The sequence below is a fragment of the Argopecten irradians genome, chromosome 6, assembly GCF_041381155.1.
Source record: "Argopecten irradians isolate NY chromosome 6, Ai_NY, whole genome shotgun sequence".
Lineage (NCBI taxonomy): Eukaryota > Metazoa > Mollusca > Bivalvia > Pectinida > Pectinidae > Argopecten > Argopecten irradians.
In genome coordinates, this window is record NC_091139.1 from 19,428,720 (window position 1) to 19,448,160 (window position 19,441).

Below are 19,441 nucleotides of genomic sequence, written 5' to 3' on the forward strand. Positions count from 1 at the left end.
TTTAATTTTTAAAATAGGAATGTAAAACGATATCAATAATTTTGTAGAGTCGCAAAGGTTATTAACCATACGTTTACTAGCACACTTATCATCACATTCAGAACTGTTTAATTAGAATAAATAAAATGTTAATTTTCATAACGCGGGTCGTTTTATCTTTCCCGCCGTCGTCCTAAATGCCGCGCGGTAGTTGACTATCACTGCGCCAGACGGCAAAACAGCGAAATGAATCTCCATTGTTATCGTATATTAGACAGGTAATCTTGCATATGTTTGGTGTTGCTACCTCATCTTAAGCCATCGATATGTATTTTCTTTTGTTAATAATGTTTTTAAGAAACCTTTAAATTTTGCTCCGGAAAGGTAGTGGGCCTAAAATACCTCTTTTTAGGATACAAAATGTATGTATCTTTCTTATGATATTCTTTAACTGAAACATTATAAAAAAACAAACTTTTCAACGACATTGTAATATTTATTTTCATACAGTATCTGATTCGTTCATGTATTCGATTAAAACTTAAAAAGACAACATATATATCCTTTAAAAATACCACAAATGTGAATATCAGAATGAAAAAAAATAAATCAAAATATAATCCAGGGAAAACTAATGAAAATGGAAAGCATAACAATTAATGGCAAATTAATATTAGTTTCGATTTTTAATTGTTAATTAATAAGAGAATGTACTGTATGTATACAATGTAATAGTGATGGACATAGTGATGGACTATAACTAGATGTATAATAAGGGTCAAAGAAGTAATATCAAGAGGATTTTCTAGATGACACGGGATCCAATCAAACGTAAGTCTGTTGGATTCGAGTTCCTTCAAATGGTAAATATTGGACAAGGAAATAATTCAAACCGTGTGGACAAAAAAGTCAAATTTTCGAGGCGATCTGTCCCTTTATCAAGACATACCAAACGAACACAAAATAAAACAATAAACAGCTAGCTGTTATATGCATAACTAAATATACATTGATGATAAACTTGTAAAAGAATGATGAGCTCTACAATTATATGAGATATGTTTCCTTGTTCTTCTGGCAAAACATTGGCTATTACCAGAAATACTTCTTTTTTGCAAGATACATCCGTTCTACTCAACTTCTTTTGGATATCGAAATTCCATATTCATATCTGTTGATATCGACAGTAAATTTATTTGACTCTCACATCTTCATTAAAGCTGCACTTTTGGGCAATCAATTTCGTTAATGACCAAAACTCAACGCTCATAGCATACAGCTGGATTCATCAAATCTTCTATTGCTCTCCTGATTCTCAAACAAATGTTTTGAGTACGAGCCCATCTTTGTAAAACAATATTCACAGACCATACATTATAACAAAATACCTTTGGTCATCTAGTAGTTCTTGCTTCCCTGACTAGCACACAAAAATTATCTCACACATAGTTTTCCAGTTGTCCATTCTTCAACGGGCAAATTTTAATAGACTGTCATTCTTAAGCTTGTATTTTCGCATTCTTTGTTCAATTACTCTCAACATGAAAATGCAATACGTGACAATTTACAAATCATTTTATCGGGTGTTAATTCTTTGGTTATCAGCCTCATTCTTCCGTTAAAATCTGTATGGCACAATTTTCAGAATAGGACAAGGAATTTAAATGGATCAGGATTCTTTGGCTGATTAAACAATTCTCATTCTTTCACTATTTTTTTTACTTTGCAAACTATTTAAATGAGTGTGGATTAGTTTCAATTTATTTTCATAATTTGGTCCATATCACTGCAATAAATTTTCATTCTTTCGATAAAACATATCATACATATTCATTATTTGTTGAACATTTTCATCAATATTCATTACTTAGCAAATAGTCACCAAGCATGAACATTTGTGTGAGAAGCAGTTTCTCTGAATTTCCATTCATTGACAATGTATTTTATGACTGTTTTGACTTTTGGGAGCTTAGTACACACAGTAATCAATATAATTTCTTCTTTTGTTCCCTTTGTTTAAGGAGGTAGGCGCGGTAGTAGAAGTTACCAAACAGAACGATGAGAGAGATGGAGTAGAAGAAAACGGCGATGTTGAATCCCTGAGGAAAGTCACAATCAATTACCAGGTTGTATCCCGTATGTATGACGAAGGCGACGAATTGGGTCTATAACATACAAATGATCTTATCTGAGCAAATCTAGATTATATCATATTGTATAGTACATAGTTTATCTGTTCTTGATATCTGAATACCTTCAAAAAATGGCTATATTTAACCCTATATAAACATGATTTTACAATAAGAATGGAGAATAAAATTATGTTGTATTGTATGCTTACTTTTATTAGTTACTGCACCTCAGAATGTTTCGCATTTTTGGAATCATATACAATCTTGAAATCAATCAAAGTTCCTTAATTAACTTAGCGAAATTCCTCATAGGAAAGCATTACATATATGTATGGAGGAAAGTCCATTACTTTTGTGGTCATATCCTATGGAGAACAATGTTGCAAAAGTTTAAAAAATATTTGGGCATTTAGAATGGAAATATTGCAAGGACGTCTTTAAGTTCCAACATAGTACAGTCATCCATCACTAAATCTATAGATTCTTAGATTACCCACCAACTGTAGCCGTGTGAGGTAGCGTTTCCACCAGAGGTACTTCTGCATGTGTGGTCCAATACCGGACAGGAAGTAGTAGGAGTACATGATGATGTGTACGAACGAGTTCAACATCCCGATGAAAAATGCTGTTCAGAAAAGAAAATTGATTGACGTTTAAAAAGATTTAATAACAGTTTGAAGAGTATCTAATTGTTGTATGAGCAAGAACATCAATTTTCATAGTCGGAAGTGTTCTGATCATTTTTGATGGCGATCGATTGGCCACATTATGGTAAACACGATAGTCGGAATTTAATCTATGTTTCTTCTTCTTTATGGTGTTTTAAAAGCTCACTACTTTTCCGAAGCAAAAAATAAAGGTTTCTTAAAAACTGTTAAAAGAAATTGTATATCGACAGCTTAAGATAAGGTTACAACACCAAAAAAATGCAAGTTTTCCTGCGCAATCTATGTTTATATAGAAAATTCATTTTTGCTGTTTTGCCGTCTGGCGCAGTGATAATCAACTAACGTGCCATGAAAATTATCATTTTATTTATTTTTATTAAATTGTTTAGGAGATGATAATAAATGTATAAATAAATAACTTTTGCCACTCTATAAAATTATCAATCTCGTTTTACATTCCCATTTAAAAAATTAAAAGCCGTTTCGGAAAGCTTGTGGGTCTTTAAAGCATTTAAAAATATAGTGGTGATATCAACGAAATTGTTTCTTTTCATTATAAAATTATCTTGACCCACTTTGCTCTCGATAAAAGCATTTTTGAAATTTCCCTAGACTTTAAACATTCAATTGTCCTATTATTGCCTAACATAAATAATATCAAACAGCTTTCTGTTTGTTTTATTGACTTTTTTTACCTGTCCTCAAAATTACCTTGACCCCAGCTCATCTTGACCCTCAACTCACCTTGACCCCCAGCGATGTACTTGACCCCCATCCACCAATTTATTATCATTGTGCAATGGTGATACACATGCAAGAATGAGACTTGATCAAACTTCTTTCTCATGATGAAAAACACCTGCAATTATCCGTGACATTAGTTACATTAAAGACTAAACATGAAAACAATAGCTCAAATGATGAAGGAAAATGTTATTCGACGAATATTATATATATAAAGCTGATCCACCAAAATAGATCGCTGAGATATCATTTATTTCGGGTTAATCTTGTAAAATCCCCCGAATGTTTACGTGGCAACCCTTGTGAAAATGCATTCCATTTTTTTCTTTGACTGCACTCGTTTTTATCTTGAGAGGCGTTTAGTTTTTGACAGTCTCAGTGATTTAGATTTAAACATTGATATTAATTTACCTCTTTTTGGTGATGAAAATCTGCCTATAGATTTTAATATTGTAATTTTCAGAAAATATTCATTTTTTCATTAAGACCAGCAATAGATTTTAATATCCGTACTAAAAAAATTGCAAATATTGGTAGTTTAACTCGGAGAACAATGCTGCCACAATTAGAATATTTTTTATTGACATTTACTTTTCTTTGCTATATATAATGTATTGTATATTGTACTTGTTTTGGGACAGGGCTTTGATAATGTTGTGATTACTTGTTCTAGATCCTATAGCTATTGATTAATGTAATAAAATATGTTTAAATCTATTCAATTTTAACTTTGAAATACGACAGTGATTGGTTTCGAAATAACATATGCTTGGCGGTTAGAAGCAAAATAAAACCTCTTTAATCAAATAAAACCTAAAAGTTTCGTGATTTTGTCTAAAATAAAGACATGTGATATTGCTGAAAACGTAAAAATGTTTGCTACCAACGCTTTGAAATACAGATGTACATTATTAGTATATTTGTTACATTGTACAGAATTTAAAGAAACCAAATTACAGTGCCCTTCGTATTGTCTTCATCGTCGGTGGTCTCTGACTAAAAAGGAACATGAAATAAGTGGTGACTGGCTGACTGAGATTAGAAACAAGACAGGAGTAATGAATTGAAAGACAACGAAAATTACATACAACGTGGGTTGGTAATACTTACAGTGTCTAAAAGTTCGATTACTTTGGAGAAGAAAAACCACCAACACACATTAGCCATCTGAAAAAAAAACCAATAGGTATTGTAATACATGTCCTCATGAAGATAAAACGATCTTTTCAATGGCATATGTTTTTGTCGCTTTCTTTATTTCAAATCTAAAAATAGATACTTTACAAATTATTATCAGTATTTCCTTATTTTCCCTTTGCTAGCTGACACGATATTTTGATGGTAATCGCCATTTTGAAATAAATTTGCCTACAATATGTAATTAAAGATTTTGTTGCATGAATGTGGTTATGTTTTGTTTTATATCGATGCTTATATTCTTTTCTACAAGACCTTCAAAGCGATTTATGGGACTGATGACCGAGTAAATGTGGTCCAAGCAATTATGATATGCTTGTTTTGTAGCACGACCCCATAGAAACACACCCCGAAAAAGTCGGTCGGCAAGTGTGATGGTAATGTAAATTTACTCGGACAGACAAATTACCGAGCCTCAAACGAAAGTGGAAGATAGCTTGCTCTACATATACAACGCCTCTGTTAGTTTGAGTTTATTATAACTTACAGTCTAAATATCACAGTCAAATTAAGATAAACCTTCGCCTGACTAGTGATGTTGATGAAGTTTTTGTTGTTTGGCACTGGAATCTCAAGTGGGAAATTCAATAACCGTTGTAACGTTGTTTTGGACGTCTCATCAACAGTCAAGGCCACTTGAGAACATGTTCGGTTTTGGCACTAAAGAAAGGCAATAGTATTCGGGGCTTCATTTTATCAAGTCGACAGACCTAGCGATAGGCGGAGGTATAAACCTATTACACTATACACCCAGAGATGATCAAAATATCGTCTGACTTTATTCATGACATACTTACCCGTAAGGCAAGAGGGCTGTTACTGTAGTCCACAGGCTGGCACAGATAGCTGTAGTTAGACAAGAGTGAGGTAACAAGAAACTGCAATAGAAGGAGACATAATATTTATCACAGAAAATTAAAGTTATATTTCCCGTTTGGACAAATGTTCGTTTAAACCAAGTCCAAGCATTTCACGCAATTATGCAAGGAACAAAACTGTATCCAGACCATCATTATGGATGTGACAACAGATAAGGAACCAAGACCGTGACCAAAGGAACCAAGACCGTGACCAGACCTTGAATGTCGTGACAGTGGTTAATGAACCATATACACTGGACTGAGGCTCCATCAACATATTCAATTATATGTATTTTTTGTATTTTTAGATGGGTCACAGATGATTCCAAGTTAATAACTGAGATAGTCCCAACGTCGGTCTTATGTAATTATTAAGGTTGGTTATTTGGGTTTTTTTTTTTCATCATCGGGTTTTTTTGCATGCCTTTAACAACACCGTTTAGACTAGGTTATAATCCCATCTAAGGGTGATATGCAAACAACATCTTTTTGCATTTTATTTATTTCATTTTTTTTTTTTTTTTTTTTTTATTTATTTCATTTTTTTTTTTTTTTTTTTTGCATTTTATTTATTTCATTTTTTTTCTAGATTTAGTTACCTCATAAAACATGTAAGATGCTAGACACACACAGAAAAAGTTGTACGGAAGTAGGACCCATTTGAGGGGGACGGGTTCTTTGTTTTTCATCACGGCAGGACCAGTGAGGACAACAACGAGATAAGAAAAGAATATGATGGAAATAATGGCTGGATTTGCCATCAGCAACCAGTTCTCCACTCTCTTGTCTGTAAAACAGGTAAAACAGAAAATACAGGTAAAGACAAGTGTTGATCATTGCGATAGGTTAATGTTATACGAAAGTTTTGTAATTTATTTTCATCTTTTGAAAGCAATGACAATGTTATAATCATTCTTAGAGAACCTTATAAAATCTCGTAAAGAACTCTGCATTTTCGGGTAATTACATTATTGGACAATTCAATATGTTTTCCTTTAATCAATATATGACCTTCAATATCTTTCGTAAATCTCCTGCATTATTAGTGAATTACCTCCCCTTGCCATTGACGCGTTGTAAAAGTCCTGGACTTGCTCCATGATTGTTTCTTCTGCCATCTTGTCTCTCAAATCAAATAAAAAGAATTATTTCAACCTGAAATGAAATTTTTTATATAACTTGTATTAGTAATTCCAACCTGATAATATTTTTACATATATATATAACATTGTATTAGTAGTTTCAACCTGAAATGAAGATTTATACAGTACAGAGCAGTGTATACGTATTAGCGATTTTATTTTATTTCGCACAAAACGTAAATTTCATTCATTTTGTTTTGAGAAACAGGACATTGTATTATACAATGCACAATTTTGGTATAAAGAATTTCAAAATTGCAATGCAGTTCTGATGAATTACACAAATTAATTAATTTTAATTCGTTGTATGCAATGTGATGCAGTTATATGATTTGTAGATTTTTTTTGTCTTTTATACACTGTGGTGCATATAATATAATTCACTCTCTCAAATGAATTATCCGTTTAATAATGGCGCGAACCGTGTATAACGTCACTAGGAGCAAAGCCGTTGTGTTGATAATTAATTAATTACCGTTGAGTTTCCTAGTTGTACCACGTATATTCGCCTATATCATTTCAAAATATTTTCTCTGCAAGGCAAATTTTCGTAGAAAATACGGCTCGACTTTCTTGAAGCTGGCGTCAACATAATAATATCAAAGTTTTTTTTTTACATTTTGTAATATACCCCGAACTTTTTACAATTTTAAAATAGAAATTGTTCTAGTGAGAAGTATTAAAGACATGAGAAAGGTTAATTTTGATTTTATTTCATTATAAAATTTAAATTGAAATATAGATACACAGAATGTGCATGAATTGATGTTAAATTGAAAGAATTGAAGATACTATGATTTATAAATGGTAATTAATTTTAGTAGATCTGATACAATTTGTCAAAAGATACAGATGAAATACATGTTGGGTTAAAATCAAATATTTCGACCACAAATACGTAATTTTAGTTTGAAATTCAATTACCTTTCCTTCATACCATTTATTTCTCACCACTATGAACAAATCCGGAAAACGTGTAACTTCTACCACGTTGATATTTAGTATGTCACACCCCCTTGCACCTGTTCAGGTATTTTCCTGACCATTTAACCGTCATAAAAAACCCTGTTCACCTACCTGAATCACAGAAACATAGATGACATTCAATCTGATATTAGCAGTCCGAAACCAGATGATAATGCTGATCGATGCGTTACAAACTTTAGCAAGACAACCAAAAGTTCGTCTGTTTGACTGCAGGCTACTCTAGCGAGGTCGTTGTTGTCGGTCGAAGGGAAGTAACTCCTGAAGTTCAAAGTCCGAGACATTGTTTGACAACACCGCGTAGCCAGGCCTATTTTGATAAGAGCCTCGCAGCGAGGTGTAATTTATATAGATATGAAATATCCTGTATATATAAGATATCTTATATAATTATATCAGATATCTTATTTCATTCGATTAAATACGGGATATACCTCGCTCCTCCAATAAATGTTAAATTGGCTTGCCATTCATGAATATTAAGTAAGGATATACCCATCTTGACATCGATACTCCAGGGGTTACTATAATCGTCATTGTAAGTGATAGTAACCCTTGAGGATAAGTAGCCTCTTACCGACAGTGTTATGTACGGTGTAACCTTTCTTTGATTGTTTGCTAAAATCAACGTTATGTTAAAAGCGGGTCGTTTACGGACGATCTCCCATTATGTGGTGTGTAGATGTATGTAGTGCGGGGGCTTGTTTTGGGAAGCTGCGGTATATTCTTGTTGTGTCTCTCAGGGGCGTAGGAAGCGGGTGGGCCCCCAGGACGGGGGGGGGCAAACATGTCTCCCCCTCCCCCATTTTCGTCGACTGAAATGTTCTAAAAATGCATATTTGAAAGAAAAAAGGGTCCTCCTGCCCATTTTTCGTACTTCATTCTAAAAAAATTCCGCTGCGCGGCGCATTTCCTAAAACGTTCAAGCACATAATGCTCAAATCTTTAATAGTAGAAATTCAATACACATGAACTACACTAAAAATGTCCATTATGGGATTCTACATACTACATTTGTATTTCAAACAAGAGGCCCAGAGGGCCTGTATCGCTCACCTGGTTTTTTGTTAGTAATTATCACAAGACTCTGACAATTAGAAAAATAAGCAAAATTGACTCCCAAAGTTTAATTTTGAATCACAACCATACAATGATGCTATTGATACCATACAAATATGCTATCCAATACATAGGTTCAGAGACAAAGTAATTTATATGAAAGTAGTAGCCTAATTGACCTTTTTGACCTCGCATCTATTGCCGTCTAAGGCCCCGGGGGTCAGCCCTATCATTTGTACAATTTCAAATCCCAACCCTATAAGGATGCTACCATTGCATTATAAGTGCCTTCCATTCTTAGTTGCAGAGAAGAAGTCGTTTATATGGAAATAGCTAAATTAACCCCTTTTGACCCCACCCTTCAGGCCCCCGGGGGGTCAGCCCCATCATTTGCAAAATTTTGAATCCAAACCCTATAAGGATGTAACCATTGCATTATGAGCGTAATCCCATGTTAAGTTGCAGAGAAAAAGTCATTTATATGGAAATTGACCACTTTTGACCCCGCCCCTCAGGCCCCCGGGGGTCAGCCCTATCATTTGCACAATTTGGAATCCCCACCCTATAAGGATGCTACCATTGTATCATGGGTGCTATACCATGCTTAGTTGCAGAGAAGAAGTCATTTATATGGAAATAGCCAAATTGACCCCTTTTGACCCCGCCCCTCAGGCCCCCGGGGGGTCAGCCCTATCATTTGCACAATTTTGAATCCCCACACTATAAGGATGCTACCATTGTACTATGGGTGCTATACCATGCTTAGTTTCAGAGAAGAAGTCGTTTATATGGAAATAGCCAAATTGGCCCCTTTTGACCCCGCCCCTCAGGCCCCCGGGGGGTCAGCCCCATCATTTGCACAATTTGGAATCCCCACCCTATAAGGATGCTACCATTGCATTATGGGTGCTATACCACGCTTAGTTGCAGAGAAGAAGTCATTTATATGGAAAAAGCCAAATTGACCCCTTTTGACCCCGCCCCTCAAGCCCCCCGGGGGGGGGGGGGGGTCAGCCCTATCATTTGCACAATTTTGAATCCCCACCCTATAAGGATAGTACTATTGCATTATGGGTGCTATACCATGCTTAGTTTCAGAGAAGAAGTCGTTTATATGGAAATAGCCAAATTGGCCCCTTTTGACCCCGCCCCTCAGGCCCCCGGGGGGGGGGGGGGGGGTCAGCCCCATCATTTGCACAATTTTGACTCCCCACCCTATAAGGATGGTACCATTGCATTATGGGTGCTATCCTATGCTTGTTTTCAGAGAAGAAGTCGTTTATATGGAAATGGCCAAATTGACCCCTTTTGACTCCGCCCCTCAGGCCCCCCGGGGTCAGTCCCATCATTTGTACAATTTTGAATCCCCACCCTATAACGATACTACCATTGCATTATGAGTGCTATTCCATGCTTAGTTTCAGAGACGAAGTCGTTTATATGGAAATAGCCAAATTGACCCCTTTTGACCCCGCCCCTCAGGCCCAAAGGGGGTCAGCCCCATCATTTGTACAATTTTGAATCCCCACCCTATAAGGATGCTACCATTGCATTATGGGTGCTATCCCATGCTTGGTTTCAGAGAAGAAGTCGTTTATATGGAAATAGCCAAATTGACCCCTTTTGGCCCCGCCCCTCAGGCCCCCGGGGGATCAGCCCCATCATTTGTACAATTTTCAGTTAGTAGCCCATAAGGATGCTACCAGTCAAATTTTGTTAAAATCCGACCAGCGGTTATGGAGAAGAAGTCGATTGTTGACGGACGACGGACGACGGACGCCGGACGCTGCGGTATCCCATAAGCTCACCTCGGTCCTACGGACCAGGTGAGCTAAAAATGTCTCTTAAAAGATTACTTGGTTTATATGTCTTAGCAAGACAATTTTGAGTTACAAAACAATGTGCCGATGGTGTGAAGCCGGTATGTTCAGATCGAGCAGGGTTGCACTTGTGACAATGATATGACGACACAATTATCATAATTATCATTTCTAAATGCAAGTTACTCTAAATCTAAAAATTACCATGGTAAGAACGCTTTAAAATTATTAAAATACATCTTAAAACTCATCTCAGCCATTCTAAATCGTATTTTTTTCTCCGGGGGAGACCCCCGGACCCCCAAATCATCAAAATCTCGCGCCTTCGGCGCTCGTAAATTATCAAAATGCATCGTAAAACTCATCTCAGCCATTCTAAATCGTAGAAATTTTTCCAGGGGTCGAAAAATCAAATCGCCATCATAGTCAGTTGGTTTACACTAAGTAAATAACAACAAATCTAAAACTTTTCCGAGAATAGGAGAGCATGCTTAAGTGCGATTATTATTTTTTATTTATTCTATATAATAAATTAAAGTTTATTGAATTATTCCTTTTCACCTCATGAAATGTAGGTAAATATTGCGTAAAAAGGCAGTCATTGCATTATTCTACTAAAAGAACTATTTACATTAAAAGAGAAAGCGCAAAGTATTCTTTTATTACATATACTTTATTTTCATCGACTACAAGTCTTAATACTGCGGCATTTGACAACCATATAAAACATAAATACAAGTACAATAGATTGAATACGATTGTCATGGTTTGTGAATAAAGGTATTGTAATTATCACAATCAGTAAATCTCATCAAACTTTTGATATATAATGTATATGGCAAAGTTACTATAAAATGTTTAAAACAAGTTATAAAGTGAACATGACTGAAGGCAAGACCTTAAAGGGCGCAGCCAGAGATGTTTCACTAACCATTAGTTATGCAATGTTAAATAGTGCTATTTATGGAAATAACAGAGCAGAATTTTCTGTTTATTGTTTGTTCATATTCACACTCTATCCTCGTCCCAAACACCCATTTGAAAAGAAAGAAATTTTATTTCCGTTTTGGTCAACAGATTACATTGGAAGGTGGAAGTAGCATGAATTTTCTTCTTATATTTTCATGTACATTTGTATGTGTTACCTTAGAAGTAATTCGCACTTCGTGCATTCGGACATGAAAGGCTGCACCCTTATAAAACCCAGTAACTCAACTATGTATGCTCAATTATTTTTATCGATAATGTATATATGTAATAACAATAGTCTAAATATACATATTCTTTCACATGCTGCTTTAATACTTCGATGTAATGAAATTGCAACCGACATAAAATTGGTGTTTATGGATACTATTCATAGAAATCTTAAATTAAGTTTGTTATCACAAGTCTTACTTGTTGTAAATCTGTAAAAAATAAAATGTAATGAAAATTAAAAAAAAAATACCACGTAATATAACTCATAATATATAAAGCTTCAATTCAATCACACAAAAAACATGGGAACCGGTCTATCACTAGGTAATTACATCAACATTTTCTGAGAAGAAAGCTGCATCACTGATCACCGTTCGCATGTTCCAGTCAAGTCTTCTGTAAAGGATACCTCTCTAAAAGGACATCTGTCTATAAAGGACAAACTCATCAACCTCATCCATAATAGACAGGTATTACATGTCTGAATACATTTAATATAAAACTTGTTCAAGTTCCACTATTTCCGACCACGAAGTTACATATGTGTTGATTAACGTTGTGATCGGCTACGTTGTAACATTGAAACACTGATTGAAGGTATATGTTTTCTAACATATCTCACATATCTGGACCCAATTTCATGATCATTATTTGAATTTAAGGAATCCCTTGCCTTTAATTTTTTTATAGGAAAACATTAAAGATTTTAAGGAAGACTCTATCCTTAAGTTTTGTAATGCTTGTCTATGGGGAAATTTAATTGATTAAGTTAAGGGATTCCTTAAAGTAAGGAATGGTCATGAAACTGGGCCTTGGGGGTCGGATTTGATTGGTTTAATTATAGGTCTTTACGTTTGAGTAATTTATTAATCCTCTTTTGACTTGCTGTAGGTGTTTTTGAAGAAGTTAGAGAATAACAACACTAGCGTTATAGCGTATATAAAGACTGCATAGTTAAACCCGGTTGGGAAACTACAGTTGGTTGTCATATTGTAACCGGTATGGACAATTACAGCAAAAAACTGGCTCTGAAAAATAAACAAAACGTCAATAATAATAATTTCATTTGCAGATGTTATAGTCAAAAGGATTTAATACCATGCAAATCCTATATAAATTCTTTAATCCTTTGGCGGTATAGATTTAGAGTTAATGTATGCAGAAGTCTATCGAGGTTGTCGGTACACTGACCATGAAATATAATAAAATGTGTTTTTCACAAATATACCAATAACATATTATAAACGTTTCATTTTAATCAAAACAACTAATAATGTCACTCAACGACAGAGTCTATTATTAATCTATTCATTTTAATAGTCTTATTAACGGATTTCCTTATATTTATTTGTAATAATTTAATTTTATATGTCCCCCTTGAAAAAAAATAAAATGAGCCTAACTCATTGTAATAAATAATGTCATTCATGAGTGCAAATCAAAGTTCATAAAAGTTAAACATACCAGCTGAAGTACTGTGAGGTAACGTTTCCACCATAAATATTTCTTCATGTGTGGACCAAGGGCAGATAACCCATAATAGCTATACATCACGATATGGACGAAACAATTTAGGATTGTCATGACAAAAACTGGAAAGAAAAAGGAAGATTTGGGATTGTCCAAAGTATTACAACCGGAACTCATCACCATTTTCATTCAACATTCAACATTCTGGTGAATGAACCGTGACTCTGAAATATTTTGAGGTAGAAAAGTAATGCCAGTTTGTTTAAAATATAGACATTGGTTTCTATTGGTAACGACTTGTGAATAGTTTGCATGGCTATTTATAACAAAAGCAGACAAAGCTTAAGAATATGTATTTTCTAATTTTCAACAAAGCAAACAAAATGTTTTGTAACTTCATTTCAAAAAGATTTCTAAAAACATTAGCCAACCTTGACATTTCGATACTAACCTTGACCTCCAGCCACATACTTGACCCCTAGCCACCAATTGATAGGCATTGTACAGTGATGGTACACATGCAGAAACGTTACTTGATTGTTCTTCTTTCTTAGAATAAAAAATGCCTGAAACAGAATAAAAAAATTACTGTATTATTTCGACATCAACCATCAAAAATCCTCCATCCTTGACGCCCATCAAACAAGGTTTTGGGGGAAACTACCCTTTTTCAAAATAGGGGAAAAGTTTGGCGTAATATAGGGGAATTTGAATCTTCTTATTTTGGTCCAAAATTATATTCATTTTGACGAAAAAAACTGTAAAACAACTAATTTTATTTTTTCATTTAATAAAGCAAGATTTTAAGCTCCATAAAGAGAAAATTGAGTTTATCATAAAATATGCAGTAGCTGTATGATAAATATGCAAAGAAATTTGCAAACAAAAGTCTATAAAAATTAATTAAAATACGTCACAGAGGAAATTGTGTTACAAAAACGGTCATTTTTTAGCTTCAAATGGGGAATTTTTAAATCTTCAGGGGAATTTTAAGCAAAAGGGGGATTCATTCCTTGAGGGGAAATTTACCCATCACTCTACCTTCTATGATTTTTTAACAAAATTCAACCTTATTATTGAAAACCAGTCTGGATTTAGGAGTAAACATTCATGTCAAACTGCTCTTACAGCATTAACTAATAGATGGTAGGAGGAAATTGATAAAGGAAACCTCATTGGTGTTATGTATATTGATTTTAGAAAGGCTTTCGAACTTGTTAACCACAGTATATTACTAAAGAAATTGAAAATACACGGTTGTTCAGACAGTACTACCAAGTTTTTTTTACATCGTACCTGTCCAATCGTTTTCAGCCTGTATGTTTTGAATCATCGCTTAGCGACCCATGTGAAATTTTAACTGGCGTACCACAGGGTTCGATTATTGGCCCCCTGATGTTTTTATTTTATGTAAACGATATGCCTCTCCATTGTAAACAATGTGAAGTTTTTATGTATGCTGATGACACATCCATGCAAGTAGCAGACAAGAAAACTGGTGTTATTGAGTCTTGTCTACAATCGGACTTCGTAAATGTTAAAAGTTGGTGTGAAACTAACAAAATGGTCATTAACACTGAAAAAACTAAAGTTATCTTAATAGGAAGTAAACAGAAAAAACAAAGGGTTTCAAATGAGATTAATATATTATGTGATGTATCTGACAACAACATTAAGTTAGAAAATGTCAAACATGAAAAATTACTTGGTGTTTGCATTGATGATACCCTTACTTGGGATAAACATGCCCAAGATGTTATAAAAAAAAGGTCAATTTTAAAATTCATCAATTATGTCGTACACAGAAATTTTCCCCAATTTCTTCTAGAATTACGTTTTTTAATTGTTTCATTTTACCTTACCTTGATTATTGTTCAAATGTTTGGGGCCATTGTAGCCAGCTGTACATAAGCAAACTTGAACGAATGCAAAAGAGAATACTTCGTATTATTTTAGACGAAGATTATACCGTATCAGGTGAGGAACTTCTTTGTAAATTAAAATGGCTACCTTTTAGCAAAAGAGTAAAATATAATGAGTGTATTCTTATGTTTAAAGTTATTAACAAATTATGTCCTAATTATTTAGATTGTAACAATTTAGTATCCAATATTCATGAAAAGAAGACTAGATCAGCCACTTCAGGGAAATACTTATTACCTAGATTTAAAACAGAAAAATTTAAGAGCTCATTTAAGTATAGTGGACCATCACTATGGAATGATCTACCAGAGAGTGTTTCTAAAAATACAAAACTCTCCAAATTCAAATACGAATGTAAAAAACACTTCCTACATGTATCCCAATAATCACTGTTTCATTTGCCTCTTAATTCCTATTTTTAGTAAACCCAGCACTTTTTGTTCTTTTATCGTCTTAATAAACTATCGTTAATTAATCAAACAAAATCAATTTTAATACATGCTATAATAGCATATATTCTGTCAATTTTTATTCTTTTGTCATATTGGCATATATGTATATTAGACACTAATTCATTAAGATGTGTTTTTATTTTTCCATATATTTATGCACCTTGAGCTTTATGAGTGCCTTTTTAATTTTTACTATTTTCTGTGATAATCTGACTGTGATATCCATTATAATAATACATGCAACGCTGTAATATGTATTGTCTATGATATATTCCATGTTGTAAATATTGTATATTTTCATGTCGACCACTTGGAAGACGAGTCTCTGACTCAAAGTGTTATCGACTCTAAATAAAGTCTATTATTATTATTATTATTATTAAATGGTAATAAATCAGTTATAACAACTGCATAATTTGTTGTGCTGATATAAACTTACTCCTTACAAATTATCAAAATCTATTTCTTGATTTGAGTCAATAATACCATATGTCTATTACAAACCAAAGGCATACCGATCAGAAACAGGAATATGGTTGAAGTATGCAGTTATTTTTATGATATCCATGCTTTGTACTTACTGTATCTAAAAATTCTATTATTTTGGAGAAGAAATACCACCAGCAGACATTTGCCATCTGTAAAAAGAAACGCACAAATAAAAGCGGCTTATTAACCAATGAAAATATATCTTTGTACTTTATCAAATCAATTTAAGGTAGAGTAACATTGTCATCAGTATACAGGACAAATCCTCAATTAATCTTAATTAAACATTACAAAACACTCTCTACTCGGCAAATTCATCAAAACCGTGACCAAATATATACAAAATAAACACTAAAAAACAAGATAGATGTATAAAGTATATATGTACCTCATGTTTCATTCCAAATTTGAGTAGAGAAGCATTTCCATCATTTTTATCATTTAACAGCATAGATTTTAAACACATAATGTTTTTTTATATAGGTTCCTTACCCGTATAGCTAGAGGGTCGTTAGAGTAGTCGACTGGCTGACACTTAAAACTGTACCCGGAAAGTATACTGGTCACAAGAAACTGAAAATGGATTAATTTGAAAATGATTAGTTCCCGAAGAAATATCCTCAACTTAAAATTCTCCATAGGAAATTGTTATAGAAGTAAAGAAGAGGTTCGGAGTTTTCCTTAAATTCTGTAAAGTTTTCCTATGCAGCACCCTAAGTTAAGTAATTTCTTGAGGTTAAAGAATGTTGATAAAACTGGGCGGTAGAGTTCCCTGGTACCCATGTACAAGCATTGTAATACATTAAGTTGTATATACTTTCATAAGATAACAACCGATGCATCTGCAGGAACGTTAATATAGTCTTCAATTTCGATCCTTGGTAATAGAACAAAACAAAGTCAAAACATCACTTATCTTCCTCAAGCCATCTTACCTCGTAGAACATGTAGGCAGACAGACAGACCAGTGCCAGGTTGTATGCGACTAGGACGGACGTTAGAGGGAGGGGCTTGTGTGGGGCCATTGCCCGGGGGCCTTGGTACACCATCACCAGGTAGAGTACAAGGAGAGTGAGTAAAGGCACCGGGGTCTCCATCAGGGGCCAGGACTGGACCCGGGGGTCTGGAAATAAATATAGAGATGAGTGATCATAATTTAAGTATAGGCTGCACTATTTAAACATGACACTCCAGGGGTTACTATTACTGGCGATATATCCACCCCTAGACTATCTCATAGTAAAACTGGAGTCAACGGAACAGGTATTTTAGTCCTTTGATGTATATCATCTACACCATAGAATCGTACAACGGTACACTGTGCTTTTCTTGAAGAATAAAACGGTGGACCAGTACAGTTATTTTTTGTTGTCAAAACGGCGGAATAAAACGATAATGTGGGTAAGATCACATCAAAGTTTCTGTTTGTGAACCATATTGACGTACAAGTCAGTTCAACACATTACACATTAAAATGTGATTCATTAACCCTTCCTCAATCGCAACATTTCAGAGAAATTCCAAGTTATATTTTCGAAGATTGTCGGAAATTTCTTAATGCTCAAGGTTTATCGATCCCCTCAGACACACAAGTGTATTACAATATGTCATATTTATAATGTAAAAATGATACATAGTAACAGAAATTACAATATTACAGTACTTTAACAATACAGATGAGTGAAATTATCATATTACACATCCTCGATACCCCAGGGGTTCCGATCACTTACGATCTCTACACCCCTGGACTATCTAACAGGTAATTTAGTCCTTTGATGTACATCAAAAGAGCCGTATAACGGTACACTGTGGTTGACTGTGTGGCTTTGATGTTAGGCGTCGCTCTCTCTGTAATCTTCAAAGGAAATGTTTGCTAGCCAGTGATTGGTCAAACATTTTCAGCTGAGCTGCCTTCAATTTCACTATGAGATAGTCCAGGGGTGTAGAGATCGTAAGTGATCGGAACCCCTGGGGTATCGAGGATGCATATTACAGTACAATACAGATGAGTGAATAATTAAATATAAACAATTCTGGATTAGCTATAGGTTCATGGTTTGATACAAACACAAACTCAAAATAAATCCTTTACACTGTACACAGTTTTCCAAGATGTTGCGATTGCCCCAATCCTATAGCCAGCATCAATGAGCTGTAGCCATCTATAATTAACAGTGTCTATGAAGGGTAATCGACAATAATTACCAACGTTAATGAATTATTTATTCTTCCATGAGATAATCAATAGTTTTGATGCTGTGTATTTTGCCTGCAACTTATAGCTAGTCACGTGTACTGAATACTCTTGACTAGCGAAGTCGATCTGCCTGATATAATGTCATTTTTGGAAAGTTTGGCACAAACGACAATGGATATAATTTGCAAAGTTCACAAGAAATTTATGCAATGGTAATGGATGGGGATGATCGTTGGCGACCAGTTTATTTGATAGAGAACTCCGGCTACTGTTCGGAGGGTCCCTGGTTCTAATCCCGGTCGTGCATTTTAGCTATAAATATAGGATTATTTTGTTTGAACTGTCATTTATATCAACCTGATATTACCGTGAGGTACCAATAATATAATTACAGCACTAGTAAACATATATCTTCTGTGGGTCTAGGTGTTAAAAGTTGGAGATCTATAACTATCGCGTGTGACATTGTAACATTAGCAGTGTATGGATTGATTAAGAAGTTAATTATTTACTTACCTCCTTTCGATAACATCCAGTTGTACCCCTCATTGAATCTGTGTAAAATATCCATGGTGTCCTTAAAACATAAAAATAACATCTTTTTGAAGTGTCGGCGACGCCGGTAACAAATTCATGGTCTAGAAGCTCCTCACAAAACCTTTAAGTCCCCCTCCCCCTCAACACCCTAAACTAGCACACTAACATTGTCTATATAATTTATCCGTTAGCCATTGAAGTACATTATAACAATTGATGCTAATACCACACCTGCCTTACCTGTCTGTATTGTGTTCCTGCAGCTTTCACACACCAGTGACGTCACTATCACTGCCTTATATAGCTGCAACCGTTGATTACGTCGTGGCCGTCTCCACGTGCTGAAGGGTCACCCTGACTTACGACCGATGTACACCACTAATCCGATAGTGTCTATATCAACTGTGTCTACTGGTCACGAATAGCAATTGTGTGTAATTACCCGATATACAATGGTTTTTAACGTAAACTGGACATAGGAAATAACTAGAACGCATTATCATGCATATATAAGTAGGACTTTAAAACATGGCATTTCTAAACACGCCAGTCGATACAAAAGACACACATGTGTAGGCTTTATTT

The 19,441-nt window shown here is 34.6% G+C and overlaps 2 protein-coding genes across 2 annotated transcripts; both read right to left on the minus strand.

Annotated features, from left to right (window-relative positions):
• Nucleotides 1-462: 462 nt before the first annotated feature.
• Nucleotides 463-7,943, minus strand: LOC138325246 (very long chain fatty acid elongase 4-like). The gene is made up of 8 exons (XM_069270760.1): nucleotides 7,800-7,943; nucleotides 6,635-6,735; nucleotides 6,180-6,367; nucleotides 5,518-5,598; nucleotides 4,634-4,690; nucleotides 3,524-3,638; nucleotides 2,609-2,736; nucleotides 463-2,144 (listed from the first exon to the last, which is right to left on the minus strand). The coding sequence occupies exons 2-8, from the start codon at nucleotides 6,696-6,698 to the stop codon at nucleotides 1,965-1,967; spliced, it is 813 nt and encodes a 270-aa protein (XP_069126861.1). The 5' UTR covers nucleotides 6,699-6,735; nucleotides 7,800-7,943; the 3' UTR covers nucleotides 463-1,964.
• A 3,296-nt stretch (nucleotides 7,944-11,239) lies between these two features.
• Nucleotides 11,240-19,438, minus strand: LOC138325248 (very long chain fatty acid elongase 4-like). The gene is made up of 8 exons (XM_069270761.1): nucleotides 19,097-19,438; nucleotides 18,836-18,896; nucleotides 17,055-17,242; nucleotides 16,612-16,692; nucleotides 16,212-16,268; nucleotides 13,707-13,821; nucleotides 13,250-13,377; nucleotides 11,240-12,813 (listed from the first exon to the last, which is right to left on the minus strand). The coding sequence occupies exons 2-8, from the start codon at nucleotides 18,888-18,890 to the stop codon at nucleotides 12,652-12,654; spliced, it is 786 nt and encodes a 261-aa protein (XP_069126862.1). The 5' UTR covers nucleotides 18,891-18,896; nucleotides 19,097-19,438; the 3' UTR covers nucleotides 11,240-12,651.
• Nucleotides 19,439-19,441: the final 3 nt, after the last annotated feature.

Bases quoted from the DNA above. Each gene is read 5' to 3' on its own strand.
- LOC138325246 (XM_069270760.1), bottom strand. From the start codon at position 6,698: ATGGCAGAAGAAACAATCATGGAGCAAGTCCAGGACTTTTACAACGCG. The intron at 4,691-5,517 runs GTAAGTATGTCA...TTTTTTTTTCAG, and splicing joins ACAGCCCTCTTGCCTTACGG to ATGGCTAATGTGTGTTGGTG. The intron at 2,737-3,523 runs GTGAGTTGAGGG...TTTTCTGAACAG, and splicing joins GTACATCGCTGGGGGTCAAG to CATTTTTCATCGGGATGTTG.
- LOC138325248 (XM_069270761.1), bottom strand. From the start codon at position 18,890: ATGGATATTTTACACAGATTCAATGAGGGGTACAACTGGATGTTATCG. The intron at 17,243-18,835 runs GTAAGTAAATAA...ATTTATTTCCAG, and splicing joins CTGGATGTTATCGAAAGGAG to ACCCCCGGGTCCAGTCCTGG. The intron at 16,269-16,611 runs GTAAGGAACCTA...TTCTTTTTACAG, and splicing joins ACGACCCTCTAGCTATACGG to ATGGCAAATGTCTGCTGGTG.